The following is a 16,983-nucleotide window of genomic DNA, read 5'->3' on the forward strand; positions in this document are numbered from 1 at the left end:
AGATAACACAAGGTTCGGCGACAACAGACAGCCGGGTAGAAGCATCGATAACTTTCCAGAAACGTCGGATACATGCAGGCGCGTCCCGCGCTGTGCGATTGCATTTGTTAAGCGGCGAAACGTGGTCGCCCGATAAAGATAAGTACACGTATCAATATGGTCAACTCCCTCGAATCTGTTTAGAACCGACCTGCCAGATTCATCCTTTTCGACTACTCCTATAACACAAGTGTTTCAGCCTTAAAATCGCGGTTGTGTCTTCCCTCGCTCACTTCTCGCCGCAAAAATACTCCTCTTTATTTTTTTTTATTTTTTAGGGTTCTTTGTTTCGCTGCCCACCGGTAATCAAACCATCATACCAGCCCGTCGTTTCCCCTGCCACACGCATCCTAATGCTGTGTATCTACCCCGCGCCCATTCCACTACGCATCAGCGTTCTCTCTCTCTCTTTTTTTTTTCACACAGCCCGAGAATAGAATACATCGCCCCCGTTACCAACATTTGTTTTTTCAAAGTTGCCATCGACGACCATCTTTCAAGTTGCACCACCTAACCTGAGCCGCCACTTCTCAATATGTGCCCACCCCTTACGCAGTGTCCCGTCTTCGCATCGCTGAAGTATAATAAATAAATAAATAAATAAATAAATAAATAAATAAATAAATAAATAAATGTGCAAATTATGCAAGACTGGTGACAGTCGAGGGACGATATTCCTGCTCGACGATCTCTAACACACGGAGCACGCCAGGACGTTCGACACGGTGACAGTATGTTGAAGCAGTGCGATGGGATGAGGACGAAACAGAACACACAACAGAACCAGCGCTGCGTGTGTTCGCGTCCCATCGCGCTGCCTCAATATACCTTCAGGATGAACCAACTCGCCCGAATCAAGTTGTTTCTTTTGATGGCTTCGGCGGGGAAAGCCTCTCTCAGTGTAAACACCGACGCTCTAACACCAACGACACATTCGATCGGAACCATATTCTGTGCCAAATACTGCACACCGAACCGAACTGGTCCCGGGCAAATGAAATGAAATGAAATGAAATGAAACGCAATACTCCCTCAGCCTCGCTTCCTTTCACCACTTGGACTCGCATTTGCGCGCAATGTGCTCGTCGCGCCCACCGCTTCTCATGGCCGAATCGCGTCGTTGCTCCGCTTCGCGCTTTTGCTCTGCCATGCTCATCGCTTTCCTCAAGCTAACCATGGCTTCCATGCGTCGTTGTTCCGCTTCCTGCTTCTCTGAATGTAACGTTCACCACGCTCTTCGCTGCTCTGTTGCCCACTTCTTCACTCCTCGCTTCCATTTGCGCCAAAAAAAAAAAAAGCCTCGTCACCGCGATTAGCCGCAACCACATTGTGGAACCATCCATGGGGCCATAACGTCAGATAGAGACAAATTAATCTTCCTTTTAATTGTGAGGTATTACGTGCCGTAACAACAACCGGATTATGAGGCACACCGTAGTGAATGGCACCGGATCAGATTGGACCATCTGGTGTTTCTTAACGTGCACCCAATGCACGGCAGACAAGAGCATGTGTGTATGTCTTTTCAAAGCTGTCATCGACGATCATCTTTCAAGTCACACCACCTAACCTGAGCCTTGCGTGTGTGTGTGTGTGTGTGTGTGTGCGTGTGCGTGTGCGTGTGTGTGTGTGTGTGTGTGTGTGTGTGTGTGTGTGTGTGTGTTTGTGCGTGCGTGCGTGCGTGCGCGTGCGTGCGTGCGTGCGTGCGCATTCTGCCGCCACCGGAATGTGGCCGTCGCGACCAGTATAAAACAAGCGACATAAAGCTCAGCAGTGCAACGTCGTAGCCATTAGGCTACTGTGGTGGTACAGATCGATGTAAGAGTAGTGTGCACTGGCCTAGTGGGTAGTGACAAATATTCTTTTGGTTATTTAAAAGTACATATGTCATCTCATGCAATATTTTCCTGTTTTATACAATATTTCCTTGTCAGTGTTGTGCCGCTGGCATGTCTGGAAGTGGGGGGATAGGGCAGGTAGGAAGGGGGGGGGGGGGGGGAAGGCATCCCTAAGGTTTCCCTTCTGTAACCGCCAGTGGCTCGGAGCCACTGTCGTTCCTAGTTTAGGAAACTGATGCTCGTTCCCCAGTTTATATTTCGGAAAGTCGTGAAACTTGCGTGCAAGTTGTACAGCGAATCGAAGTTTGTCATTCCTGCTGTAATGACAGATACATTAGGCAGTTTATTATGTTTTACCTTAAGTCCCTGTTGTTTTCTTTCTGCTAAGACAGCGAAAACAAGAAGGGGGAGGAAAACCAAGAAGGGTAATCAAGGTCGAGTCCGCTTGGCTGCCCTAAACTTGCGATCAGAAAAAGCCAATCTCTAGGGGTGCACTGATTTAACTGAACGTTCTGCATTTTACTGGAGTAATTGTTATGATAGCGTGGTCTCACATTTTATCCGCCTAGAAAGCCACACGATCGACCTCTTCCACAGTAGCTGAAGGCGATAAGACTTGAGTACCTGAACACAGATGCGCTTCGCTTTATCTTGTGCATGCTATTGATCTGAACTCCTGTTGTATTTCTGTCTCTCCCTCTTTCACTCCCTCACTACTTCCCCACTTATATGGTAGCAAACGAGACAAAGTGTATAGTTGACCTCCCTGCGTATCCTTTCTTACTCTCTCTCTTTCCTATTGGCATACTGCTTGGCATTTCATTTTGAAATCCACGTCGCTTCTGCGCGCTGACCTTACACTTCTCCAGAAACACGGCTTCACCTGAATTATGTCGGCGGCGTACTCTTCAGCGCGTTCCCAGCTTCCTAGCATGACACCTCGTCCCTTCTTCTTGTTGTAGCCAGTGCAGGCCTCGGTTGGCAGGATAAACTTGTCCGGGTAGTTCGCGTGGACCTTGTCCAACACACCAGGACCGACTAATCCATCACTGTACGCGTGAACAGCCACTCCCTGCACGTACTTGGCTGCCTCAGGATCGCCCAGAACCTGCGTATCGTCGCATGTGCCGTGTGTCCCAGCTGTTTAACAACAACAAAATAAGATTTAGAAAGCATGGTGCCAGATATATTAGTAATACCTACGGTTTACGGTCGTCAGAGGTCTGACGACTGAATACAGTAGGTATTCGGATCGTGTACGCCTTGTACCGTATTTATGCAATCTTTTTTTTTTCTTTTTCGTTGAACAACTTGGCTGACGTTAGTGGGGCACCCTATGTAGTGACACGTACATAAATTGTTTATAATTTGAGTGAAAGCTTTTCACGAGCCAATCCGTGTTACAGTGTTATCGCTCAGCGCAAGACACGCCTTTCTGTATCGGAGGTTTCTCATATGTTTGTCGCTGGTTCTATGCATTGTCGGTTGTCACCACACCTAGTGTAATCAGATTGTATGCTCCACACGAATTGTGCAGTACTTTCTTGAACGCACGCGGCCACCAGCGATTACGCCGCGACCTTCGACATGTCACGTATAAAAACCGTCGCACTTGACCAGCAGAATTAATTTCAGACGATCGCCGAGTGTGGTCGATGCCATCGTTTTGATTTGAATGCCATTTGTTTATCTTGGCACAGGTTCGCCCAGTAAAGAGTTAACGTTTTGAAGTCACGATTTTGACGGTGTATTATTCTACGCCATCACGACAGCGTTACGCCAGGTTATGTTGAAACTTCAAGTAGATTGGTGCTACTTGTAAAATATCTTCGAACTTTGTACTGGAGGCTGTCATCAGGCCACTCCTCAAGACCACGACGGTTAGAGCGACCTCACTACAAAAAATTGAAAGAAATAAAGAAATAAAAAATAACAGAGAGTCGGACGATAGGCGATTTGGCTTTGTATTTTCACAGCCACGAATATTTATGAGTTTTCAGAGTTTTCCTGTCTATTCTTATTTAAGACAGCGCCAAGAAACACGGACAAGGGAGGACACAGGACGAGTGCTGACTGCCAACAACACCTTTATTGGAGCCTGCGCAAATGAATACAATTCGCAACATGGTGTGTCCCATCGCATCAAGAAAGCCGCAGGCCGCGCCGGTGTGTATTCCATTCCCACCTCTTGCGGCTGCACTTAGACGGGGCAAACAGGACGTTGTATCAATGAACGTTTGCGTGAGCATGCGCACTGTGTCAAGATTAAGACTGGCCCAATCTGGCTTTTCATCGTGTAAAGTGTGGCTGTTCCCCACCCCTTGACGACACACGGGTGTTGAAAAGGTACAGCAATCAGATGGCCAGAGAAATCTTTGAGGCATTTTCAATGTGTCAGTTAGGAGCCACCTGTGTTAGTTCCCCTTCCATAGCACTTTGTGATAAAGAACTTAAGTTCATTAGAAGTTAATCAGTTTGGCCTGTGTCCACCATGTTACGGTTACTTTTATATTGTTTTGTTATTGACGCATGCGCAGCAGGAGCTGACCGACGATGACTCGCCTTCCCCTTCGTTCACTCTCTATATGCCCGTTGCGAATTGTATATATTTGCGAAGGCTCCAATATATATATTAGGTGTTGTTGGCAGTCAGCGCTCGTCCTGTGTCCTCCCTTGTCCGTGTCTTTCTGGCGCTGTTTTAAATATGAATGATCCGTCCGAACTAGCTTGCACCCAAACCCGTCTGAGTCCTGTCCATTTTTTTTCTTTTGCGTTTCTCCTTGTGAATGTGTGCACGTTACGTGGCCTTAGTACATGTGTAATGTTATGGAATGTCCGAAAACTGAGAGCAAAATGTGAGTAATGAAATAAAGTTAAACCATGACATATGAAGTCGATGGGATCCGATAATTATTTCTTTAAATCGAAAACGTTCATAAGGATGATATTATATTTATTCAAGAGTGAAGAAAAAATGTAATTTTTGCCTGCGTACGGTAGTTATCGCAGAGAGCTAAGCAGCTGAGCGTGTCTTGTGTTTCTTCCTAGGAGCGGCAAAGAGGAGAAGAAAGGACAGTGAAAGGCAAGGAGTTTAGCCAGTGCAAGTACTGGCTGGCTACCCTGTGCTGAGGCAATAGAAGCGCCAAGCTTTCCTAACTAGTTAATACCGTGTGCCACCTTAGCTGAAAGTCCGCGTGGCCATATTTAATCATATTCTGCCTCTTGTTCCACCTGAGTCTTTGTCAAATCGGGCAGGGCATCGAGTTCACTTCGTTTCTTCGAGCTGTCATGATACTTTATGGGTTATCAGAACCAATTCGTTCAGTAAAAAGTTTTGCTACACCGGTTTTTTTTTATTCCCGCTTTGACTGCATTCATTTATATGCGGAAGCAGCGTTGCAGCTGTATGTATGTTACAGGGTTTCACCAACTTACGGGGGGGGGAGGAGACTAAAGAGGGGAGGGGGTGAGCAGGGGGTTACAGCAAAACAAATCAAATTCTTCTCTGGATATTGTCCCCTTTCGCTTCCTGACTAATGCGTCCGCTTTAGCACGTTCGATGAAACGTTTGCCAATAATGTTTTCTCTCTCTCTCTCTCTTTCTTTTAAGCTCTAGCCTGATTCTGTATTTGACTCACAGTTCTTGCCCACAGTCGAATTCCGAGGCGATTGTCGTCGAACATCATTAGTTTCAGCTTGCCCGCGCCGTAACCTGCGTCGGCCAGCGCAGGTCCCAGGTCGAGTTTGATGAAGTCTCTTTCAGTCTGTGGTGTGAAGCCCAAAGCCTGCCAGGGATAGCGCGGTATGAAGCCGGACGTAGGCTCGTTCTGCGCCGTCAAACCCCAGATGGGAACGCCTCGTTTCTCGTACTCTTGCAAGAACCTGAATGCATAGGGAATCATAACTAATTATCAACTACGTACACGCATAAAGGGCGCAGTGTGCATTTAGATACGCGTATAAGCAAGATACTATGTTTGCCGTCTGTACCTTTGAATTGATTATCTGTATTCTCTAGACAGTGCCCAAAAGTGATGTTAATTTGCGCAATTCTCGCTTTATTTACTCTTTTCAAGCGTGAACACATCTACAGTATAATATATATATATATATATAAGGATGGCGCTCAACGAAAATATCTAGAATAAAGGCTGTTCAACTCTTGTAATGTTGTTTGTTTGAAAATCGTCACAACTAATCATTGAACGAGAATCTGATTTTTTTCTCCCACTTTCATAGTTTTTTTTTTCGTTTCTTGTTTCTTCACAGCGAAGATGTAATTGCAACTGCATGTCTCGAAGCATTACCATCTCAAAAACTGACGAAAATACATTCGGCGACACGTGAAGCTATGCCAATGAAATTTCGAGGAAGTGTTGAGCATATTTATTATGATGTGTGGGTGAAGTAAGGGCCATTTGTGGTAATTGGGCGCGCTGTGGGAAGTTGTCGAATTTCTGTTAATTTTGACGGTCATTCAACAGAGCGTCGTTTCAGAACTATTTAAGCTTTCCCAGATGAAACGTAGCAATAAAATGCTTCTTAGGAGAAATATATTGGCGTTCTTTGTAATTTGTGGATGATTTTAGAGGACAGTTCATCGAATTAAGAATTTTGTGCTTCTTCAGATTCTCCTCGATCCTATAATGGAGCACTGCTACATCTGTTGCTTGTTTATCATTCTTTGTGAACCAGCAAATTATAAGCCAGCTAAAAACAAAAAGTCATAGGTGCATTGGGGACGCTGCGGGAAATCTTTGTGCGTGTGTGTGTGTGTGTGTGTGTTTGTGTGTGTGTTTGTGTGTGTGTTTGTGTGTGTGTGTGTGTGTTTGTGTGCGTGTGTGCCACAATGAGATGGTAAAGGCAGCAGCAGCCGGGAACGTTCAGTTGGGACTATGTGGCTTTGGCGGTGCAAATGAGTTACGCGCGCGACTTGATTTTAGTTCCCCGCGGCGGTGCAACCGCAGCTATGCAAAAATTATAAGATAGCAGTGCATGAAGACTGATATGGAGGCGGAAGGGGGAGGTGCTAGTTGTGCTTCGAAATGAGACAGGCGCATAATCTTTGATGAGTGTCTGAAGAATATGAAAAACAAAATATATATAGAGAAAGACAGGCTGGTAGTTGGGATATTCATGCAACTGTGTCGAAAAAAGATAGGAAAAAAAAACCCTTCACTACTTTTCGAAGCCGGATCAAGATGCCTGAGAAAGAGTGATTGCAGAAAAAGAATGACGTTGGCTGTTATTCAAGCGTAGTGTGCATAACATAGAAACCATTGATCATGTTTATTAGCATGTCACGGTATTCATCGGTAGGCAAAGGAGGACGTGGTCACTCAGGCCTAAACCCATGGCATTTCAGAACAGTAGGAAATGGTGAGCAAATCTGCAAGTTATAGCAATAAAAGATGGTTGGATGATATGTACTTAACGATCGGGGAAGCTAAGCTTGATAAGACATTTATTCTCAAAAGCGGCGGCATATTTAACCGCAACGCATTATAGAAGGCACAAACGAGCGGACCGTGTTCTTTCTTTCTTTCTTTCTTTCTTTCTTTCTTTCTTTCTTTCTTTCTTTCTTTCTTTCATCATAAAATAATCATGATCCTTCCTTTGATGTTTTTGAAGATTAGGTGATGACACGCTGAGTCAACTGGGCTTCCAGATGTGGTTCGAGATAGTGTCTCTAACCTCACGCGCAGAATGTCAGAGCAGAATGCCTGCGTCGTTTAGATATGTCTGGGAAATGTTTTTGCACCCCACATACTTGACATAGTACTTTGCCCAGGTTTTGTAGAAGGGACCACCTGGAACTCCGATGATATGCCCTCGTCCCACTATCTTCTTGCTGGACTTCATCCAGGCGGGGCTGCTCCAGGAGCTTCCGAAAAACCACAGGGGCTGTTCCGATACAGACATTGCTGTTCTGATGAACGGGATCTGCGTGTAATGTGAAGAAAATTGTACGTTTTGGGTAATTAAACTGAAGTAATTAGTGAGTTATAGGAAAAACAAAAAAATGTCCGAGTTACTATAGGCTATTGCGAACAGTATGGGTTTGGTTCAATTCGCTTCTGACGCGCCTTTCATTTTTAAGTTCTTGGCTCAAGTTATGTGGGGCACCCTCCATACTTTTATCTGTTCGATTTATTTTGAAAAATATATATTCTGTAAAAATATGTGTTATGTATCATGAACGATAAGAAGGGGAACAGGTAGAAAGGCCTGATTTTCGTAAGTCACAATCATATGCATGTGCGTTGCTATGTATCTATTCAAAACGATGTGTGTAAGTAATTTACCAGTAAGTAAGGTATGTGTGCGTTATTTACCAAACCATGTTTATGCGGCACAGTAACTCGTCAGTACAATTGTGGCTTTCTGACTGACTTCTGGCATTGGGGACCTAAAATGAAGATTTGATTTGATTTGAATTTATTCGATTTGATTTGACTTGGGCGATAAGCAGGAGCCATTACTGTCTTTCGCACGTGGCGTGGTCGATGAGCACGTCTGTAGGGTGGCACCTGAGCCGTGCATGTGATTCGCCGAAAAGCGTCAACTTTCACCATGCCACCGATACTTCCAACCGACACTTAGTGGATGAAGTTTCCCGCTTGCAGAGGCACAAAGTGACAAGAGTTACTGAGTAGTCCGCAGTGGCCTTCAAACTTTCAGCTCTCTTTCTGTAGGCATTCGGTTGGTGGTATGACTCGGATGGACGGATGGATGGATAAACATTATTTAGTCTACTTTAATATGGTTGGGCCCCTACATGCCCTGCAGTCCTCTGGCCGACATCTCCAGAGAGACCCGGTCCACCAGCCAAAACTGGCCATCCGAGACGGTGGCCCGAAGGAGTAGCCTCCCGCGAGACAAGGGAAGGGTTTGGCATGGCGTCTGCCGCCAGGGACTCAGGGCAGCTTCACAAACAGTGGGAGAGATCTGCTCAAAGCGCTTGGCAGGTAGTGCAATGTTGTAGGTTACGCGACGGGATGCATGGCATTCAAGCTGCTTAGCGCAACCAGTGCCCCGGGACAGGGGAGTGCGTGCGTTTTTGTCAGTACCTTTAGCTCCAAATCTTCCTCTGCGAGAGTGAAGTTTCTGAGGTCCATGTCTCCCGCGGAGTTATCGTACGAGTATTTGCGCACAGAGAAGTGATTACTGCCGATCGGAATCCTGCCGATGCTGTATTCAATGCCTGTCGCAAAGAAGAAACAATATCATCGCGTCATTCACTCAAAAGAAGAAACCAAAATTTGTTCCATTCTCAGAAAAAAAGATAATAATAAATACCGCCCATGCACCCCGTACAGATGGTGAGTCAGCGAAGCTGAAGTGTGCGGCCCCGGTGTTTATCGCTGGGTTAATTCCGACGGTTTATTAAAGTCGTTCTCAACTATTGGTTACGTCTTTGTGTTTCTTAATAAAGTTACGTACATGTTTAGCTTGAGTTTATCACATTGTTTATTTGAAATGCCGCACACTGGTCTTCGCATAATCACCATCGTTGAAGGGTGCAATGAGTCGTTTACTGTGTTAATCCAGCGGGTTCATCAAAGTATTTCTGAAATATGTTACTCATTTGTGTTTCGTAATGCGGTAATCACAGTTCTTATGACTCGGTTATGCACTTTAGTTACCAAGTGGCACACCGAGGCCGCACATTTCATGTAATTAAAGACAGGGACACATTTATGAACCTATTCGAAGTCGGAGAGAGACTGCTGCGTGCGCGCTCTGCTGCGAGAGAGAAACGACGTCACTATCGTCGTAGCCAATGACGCGCCGCACCTTCCGCCGGAGGGCTTCTGTGGTCGGACCGCGAACATTTTGCTTACGCATATACAGCTTCACTGTAATACGTAGATAAATGCATATGTTGTAAATGCGTAAGCATTTCTATTCGTACCTAGCGAGAAATTTGTCCGTCCGTCACGTAAGGCGAGGGTTTCTGTGGTCGGACCACGAGCGTTTCGCCTATGGTGGAGTACAACTTTAGAAAAATGGGGCGTTTACTCTTCCAAGGCGCATGCACACGAGCCTTCACCAATGGGTGCGCACTTTAGACTGATGTCACGAGCCTGACGGCCAGGGACCCCGCCGATGGAGAAGATGGCCGCACGCGCTACGAACTGGGCCGAGTCGCGTCAGTCGTGTGCGTCTGCCCCTCGTCAGAGTGAATTCCCAAACTGTTTGCGGTGGTCTATCATGCTCGGAAATATTATTTGGAGCATACATGCACCATCTGTGCCGCGTGCGTTTATTCTGAGCCGTGATCCGGCGACGAAAGATTGCAGCGAGCATCGCGGACGCTACGCTACGCGAACTGGCGAGACTGCAGGCTTGTAAAAAAAAAAAAAAAAAAGAACGTTAAATGAAAAGAAAAAGTTCATGAAAGGACAAAGCCAGAAAAATATAATTCTTATGCTATTTAAAACCAATAGTATTTGTTTAAAAGGATCAATGGAACAATTTTCTACCTTTCCTGCATCGATCGTCTTCTCGCCCCAGGTTTGTAATGATTTTGATAGATACATTGTTTCATTAAATACTTGTTAAATAGCAACTGATTCATTTTGAGATCGAAAAACGAGTAGTAAATGTGCCGTGTACATGTATACCAGTGCGAAAGCCATGCAGAGCTGCTCTTTCTTCATTTGTCCCTTGCAATGAAACTAAAGAGCAGACGACGCGCAGCATTGTAGAAGCACGGGGCTATTTTTCTTTCGCCATCCGGCATGTGCTGTAGCATTCAAATCACGAGAGCTCTACCAAACCAGTCATCAAAATACAAGTCTTTACTTATACCGAGAATTACGCGTTTTAGAAGCATGGTCTTTTGAGCGGGACTATTTTGGTCGCGGAGGCAATCGGCTGTCGCGCTTTGGTCATCTGGGCGGGTCCTCCCCTTTTTTCTAAAGCAGTACCCGACTATAGGCATCTACAGCTTCGCTGTAACACGTTTCGCTGTCTCGAAGACTTTCATCGATAGCATTATAAATAATATGCATGCAACAAGCGAGCTGAAAATTATTTATTTTTTAATGCCTAACTTTACACGCCGGTTCTGTGTTGAAAATGATAGGGATATTTTTTGCGACTCACTGTTACTGTTAAAGTAAATTACATTACCCCGAATGTATGCTTAATTACAGGTAAATGATTTCTAGATATCTTAAGTCACGAGCTATAACTTGCTAAAGCGTTCTGCGATTGAAAGCAACACATGCAATTTAAAGTGATGCTAAATAGAAACATTCAATAACTCAAAAACTGGTACAGTATTATTCACAAGCACTATCTACATTGATTTGGCGGGAAAATGCCTGTTACCAGCACCTACAGTACAGGCTAAAGTGAACGCGCCGGCGCGTTGTTGTGACGCATCAGATTTCAAGATGTCTTGCGGTATTTGGGTCGTTTCTGAACAGGAAAAGTTACCAAAACATGTTATGCTTCAATATCAGTGTTGACAGACAGCTCATTAACCAAACAAGACCCTGTCAGCAATTCATGGCACCATGGAGCGCTGGCGTGGGAAACTTAAGGTGGCCTCGCAATCTACCTATTAGTCTTCGGGCTATTCTGGCTTGCCAAGCCGTCTCTTCCGCTATAACTGGCATAGATGATCATTTTAGGTGCACAATGTACCCTTCCAGCCTCACATATAATCTAGGTCTAGCGTATATTGAGAAACGTTGTAATGAATACAGCTGGATCAAATGCGTTAAGTGTGCACATGACCAAAATTCGGGTAGGCTGTATCAGGGACACAGCTGCAATAGGGTACGTGAAACGTCTTCTGCGCGCTGCAGAGGGTGTACGTGCACGAAGGTACAGAAATGACGTAACAAAACATTTTACATTAGAAGCAACATAAGTGGCATTTATTCCTGAACTATAAAGCCTACATACCAAACTTGTGTTGAATCCAGTGGGGGTCTCACAATCTAAGTTTCCAATAATGCTCGCTCCCTATTCACGGTAGCTACAGTTTGTTTCCATAGTGTATTTGGACACTAGGGTAAATAAATGACCCGCCCTACTGGGGCCGCCCGATACTTCCCTGCACCGCTCGAGCCCGCTGCACTATATGGATGGTTGGGTATAGTGCACTCGCTTCAATCTCTTGCTCTTGCGCTCCCTACGAAGACGAACACGTTTCACCGTAGTCAAAGCTCTTGGATATCTCTCTGCCCTCCCGTCCGAGTCTTTTCACGCCATTTCGGGATTCTACGTGCCGAACGCAGGGGGAATCATAACTGAGCAAGCGTGAAATACTTGCAGAAAGTTGTACGCTTATGACTCGTGATGAGCACGTACTTGAGCTTGATATACTGCACCTACTATGGCTTATAGGGAGCTTATCTAAACGCCGAGCGAGAGGCTAAATTTAGCTCCGATTGCGTCATACGTGTCGCGACAACGGTGCCATCTATGCACGTGACACACACATGATCGAGTAATGACTTCTTTCCTCTGCACAATGAAACCAAAGTAACGCGCGTGACTTGTAGATTCCAAAGATATAAGCGATAATACTATAACATGTTCTCGCTTTTTGCCGCTTTAGCAAGCGACCCGCTCTGACCGACTTTAAGAATGTTTCACGTAAAAAAAAATGTGTAATACTCCGACCTGAGCTCTGAATTGCAGCTGTCGCCGGAAATGAAACGTGTACAGAGGTATACACCTTTTTAACACAGAGTAACTGCAACTGAGTTCCTTAGGACGGTTAAGCGTAAGTGCTCCAATTGCGTCTACGGAAATCATTGCTGTTACCTTGTCTGGAGTAGTAGGACATTATAAGAGCGTCTTGCAGTTTTATTGGGAGACTTCTCAGATTCAACCCAACAGCGTCCGTGAAAGCTCCTCCGAAACCGAAGATTTCCTGGTAGGTTATTGCAGGATTGATAACAAGCACCATTGTGTTCTTGTCTGGCGGATCTGTTCAAGAACGAAAAAACAAAAAAAAAAACAAAAAGGAATCGCAAGAGGATGTTCAAACGCATTTTGAATTCCTGTGTCTACAGTCGTCCTTTTGAGGAAGAAATGTATAAGTACCGAATGCATCTTTTGTAATCAACCTTAAGGAACGGTTGCCGTTTCGGGCCATATATTATGACAGTTACCAAGAGTTATCAACGCCGGCATTAGGGCTGAGCCGTTCAGAGGGAACGTGAGCATCGTTGTACGGTTTTGACTGACGTTAGTGCTATTGCATGTTAAATTTTGCATTGAATATTAATTAAAAACGCACCAGATAGGCAACAGTGATTTAGTACATTGTCATGAACTGTAACGTCACGGTCATAGCTAAAGAAGGGCGTAGTAAACGGAGGAATAGCTCTGATTTGGTTTTATTTATTTATTTATTTATTTATTTATTTATTTATTTGTTTATTTTATCGTCCTAACAAAACACCGTGGCTATGACGGACGCTGTAGTGGAGGACTACGAATTAATTTGGCCGCCTGGGGTTTTTTAACGTGTACCTAAACCTCAGAGTGACGGTCTAGTACATCAGTTACAGAGAATCACGCTTCAAGTATACTCCTTGCAGGCAAGCGTACAAGTACAAACCGGAACAAGTACAAACCATAACTAACCTGTTGTTTTGATGAACAAGACCGTTTTAGCGAATCGGAGGCCGGCCTTGGTGCTCTCAAAGGCAACCGCTGATCTTCGCGGAAGAGGTCCGATGTCACCGATGAAGTCGCAATACGTCATGCTGCACACGCACACAGGGCTGCCAAAGCCATAGTCCTTGGGCCAGCACTTGGGGGCTGCGGCTTTGGTTCGCTATATGTAATGATTGTTCACGTTTATACGCTCGCTTACTATTAACGCCCCCGCAAGACATGCTGAACTGTTCCTGTTCGTCCGAGCCTAATCAAAGCGTTACCGCGTACACATCAATATAGTCTTAGTCATGCCGTATCGCCGTATCGAAAATGACTTGGGCGTGCGGTAAGTCTTCCCGTGCAGCTAAACAGATAAGCTGCAGGAGGAAATGCTTAAATGGGCCGAATTGGCTTACGCATCAATAGAGAGCCTATCTTCGGAGTTCTCGGTTATAACGTTGCGGAAAAAGCGTCGAATTTTAGCAGCTTTAATCAGTGAAACTTATATGAAAAGCTCGTCTTACTAGCGTTACGAACGAGAACGCGAGTTCCTAGTAACTGTAACCGGACGGTTCTGATCTTGAACATAGTGTACCGGTGGATTTGCGCTTTATCATCATCAAATTCACGACCGCGGCAGGGCGAAGACCGCTGTCAAGAATCTCTAGTTGCCCTTGTCCTGCTTCAGCAGGTTACATACATCCTGGCTTCTGCGTACTTCTGCAATGCGTACTTCGCGTGGTGACGCGATGTCGCACGCGCCGTATCTTAAAAGCGATCTTGCAAACGGCGCGTACCTTAGTGCGGGCGGTTTTCTCGCTGCTCTTTGTGTTGAAGCGATGCACAGCACGAAGGTCACTTTGCTCGCTGCTGCTGCGGCCGCGCTTGCTCACGTTTTGCCCACGGTTTTTACAGCGAGTGTACGCGCTCATCGAGTGTGATTGTGTTCATGTTTGTTGTGCGCGCTGGCACCGTGCTTGTTAATTCTGTTAGCAAGCGCATGTTTCCGGCAGAACATATTGTTGGGCTAGTTTCCGAGTTTCCAAATGTTTCCGAGTTTATACGGCCGCTAAAACTACTATCCTTACTTTGTGTAGCAGTCTACTAATCTGCTATCGCAATAGATGCTCCGCCTTTCGAGCAGGACTGCGACTTTTTCGATAATATGAATTTAATTGAGAGGTAGAGGCCTTGTGGCACCACCCGCTACCGGTCGCACGCCAAACAAGTATATTAAAGTAGGAAAAGCACTGAAATGCATTAAAGACAGTATAAAAGCACGATGGCACCCAAAGTTGCACACACTCACACACAGAAGTGAGTAAAAGACTGTGCATAGAGATGTACAGTTCCATAAAAAAATTAATTCAATTACTCAACAGTCCTACATCACGCAGAGCTCGCAGTTTTTGCAGTTACGTTGACTAGTGCTATAACACCTAGCTACCGAACTGTATATATAAGAAACTAAAAAATGCACGACACATATGCACCGGCTGTTTTAGACAGTGAAGCATTGTTGCACTAACACGGCTTAAGACGCGCATGATAGGGTATACCTAAAAAGCACATGGACTCCTATACTAAGTCTCTCAGTTTCGCAGTGTGCACTAACGTGTCACAGTTTTTCGACTTTCGTCGATATCTTGCGCAACGTAGTTCCGCTGTTTTCTACAAGGAGTATGCACACTTACCAGACATAACAGCTCCCAGTGTGGCTGCGGTGAGCAGTAAGTTCTTCATCATTGCTCCTGGTTCTCGAAAGGACACTTCAGCACGAGAATTCGTCCTGCGGTGTGTTTACGCGTGGACAGAAATACTCTAACACTAACACATCATCCGCACGGCGACACTACTTAATGAGGCTCATGTGACATAGGTAAAGCAAGTGGGAATTATTCGTTCGTCTCTCCATCTATTTGAAACTGACATTTGAATTATCAGCAGCAGAACACAGGACACATTCTAGCCAATAGAATAACTATTTAATCAGTATGTAAGACAGCAGGAAAATATAAGCAGCTTTTACAGCAAAGTGCATCACCACGTCTTTCTTTTACGTCACTGTGGCATATATTTATGATGGACTGATACAAAATAGAATTGGTTCTGAAAACGTTCAGCGACTTGTGTTTCGCATGCAGCCCTTGCGCACAGGCAAACCCGGGGGAAGGCACTGACGAGTTGACCGGCATTTTCACAGACGGTGCCGCCGACACGTCCGGGGAAACACCTCCCGATGGCATTCAATATAAATCAAGGAACTCCTCGGACTCGAACCTTTGCTAAATGAGGTTGTCGACTTCGGCTTTATACTCCGCTATCATTTTCGTAAACAATGCGTGCAGCCTTTGTAAAATAATGGTTCATTCATTCGCTTATGTGTTTGTTTCTGTGCCACATTTCCAGTGCACCTTAGACGTGTTTTCACGGTTCCTATAACGCACAGCAAGGCGTGACATAATAGTCGTTCTACTACAGTACGTTCTGGAAGGGCGCGCCTCTTCTTGCGCGCTCCTTTCTGCAGAAAGGAAACTGCGTTTTGTGTGCGATTTGGTCCTATGAAATGATTTAGCGTGCGAAAATAAAAAATTATACCGCCAAACGGAGGCCTTGGCAGAGCACCTGAAACTATACTAAAGCGGGCAACGCAAGATTTCCAGGGCCCCCAAGGGCAACGGGGGAGGGACAGAGCTGGAACCAGGGTGGTCCGCGGGTTGGGAACGCCGTAACAGGAGCATGCCAGCGTGAGCTCGTATACAAGATCAGCTGAGCAGATTTTGTACAGGCTGAGAACGCGGGGATGTATAAGGAAACATACAGGTTCACACGAGGCAGAACAAGACCACACCAACCTTTATGTTGCTCTATCCATAGACTTCAGGCCATTGAGTAAACAGGACGATGGCGCTGGAAGAACCGTACACTGCACCGCGGACACGCCGAAGACCCGTATTCTCGTCGCCACGTTGCCTTTTCTCGCCCTTTGTCAGTAGAGGTAGAGTTAAACGTTGCATTGTACTCACTTTACGGCTTTAACTACACGAAGGCTGCTGCAGAAACAATGAATAAGAGCTTGCGAGATGTTGCTGCTAGCGCAGCGAGTGCTCGATGAGCACTGGTACCCGCAGACAATTGTGGAGCGTCGTCGCTATACTGCAGAGTGCAAACGCAAACACACACACACACACACACACACGCACGCACGCACACACACACACACACACACACACACACGCACGCACACACACACACACACACACACACGCACACGCACACGCACACGCACACACACACACACACACGCACACGCACACGCACACGCACACACACACACACACACACACACACACACACACACACACACAGAGCGCGAGAGGGACAGAGAGACTGGTCAGACTTGTTGCGAAACATGGTGCAAAGGTGGTTCGTCGGAAATAAAGCGATGTAAGAGGTTTGCAACAACGCACTTTTT

General features: G+C 45.7%; 1 protein-coding gene across 2 annotated transcripts in view; it reads right to left on the reverse strand.

Annotated features, from left to right (window-relative positions):
• The window catches only part of LOC126542342 (lysosomal acid glucosylceramidase-like), a 34,036-nt gene extending 17,408 nt beyond the window's left edge, over positions 1-16,628 (reverse strand). The window contains exons 1-8 of one of the 2 annotated variants that reach the window (XM_050189377.3): positions 16,364-16,628; positions 15,203-15,297; positions 13,494-13,676; positions 12,666-12,830; positions 8,948-9,081; positions 7,648-7,820; positions 5,516-5,759; positions 2,761-2,985 (exon numbers count right to left, since the gene is read on the reverse strand). In XM_050189377.3, the coding sequence (XP_050045334.2) occupies positions 2,761-2,985; positions 5,516-5,759; positions 7,648-7,820; positions 8,948-9,081; positions 12,666-12,830; positions 13,494-13,676; positions 15,203-15,254 (1,176 nt within the window). In that variant the 5' untranslated portion in view covers positions 15,255-15,297; positions 16,364-16,628. Of the gene's footprint in view, positions 1-2,760; positions 2,986-5,515; positions 5,760-7,647; positions 7,821-8,947; positions 9,082-12,665; positions 12,831-13,493; positions 13,687-15,202; positions 15,298-16,363 lie in introns of those variants that run through there. The other variant, XM_050189379.3, reaches the window with a different exon arrangement.
• Positions 16,629-16,983: the final 355 nt, after the last annotated feature.

This window comes from Dermacentor andersoni, chromosome 2, assembly GCF_023375885.2.
Source record: "Dermacentor andersoni chromosome 2, qqDerAnde1_hic_scaffold, whole genome shotgun sequence".
Lineage (NCBI taxonomy): Eukaryota > Metazoa > Arthropoda > Arachnida > Ixodida > Ixodidae > Dermacentor > Dermacentor andersoni.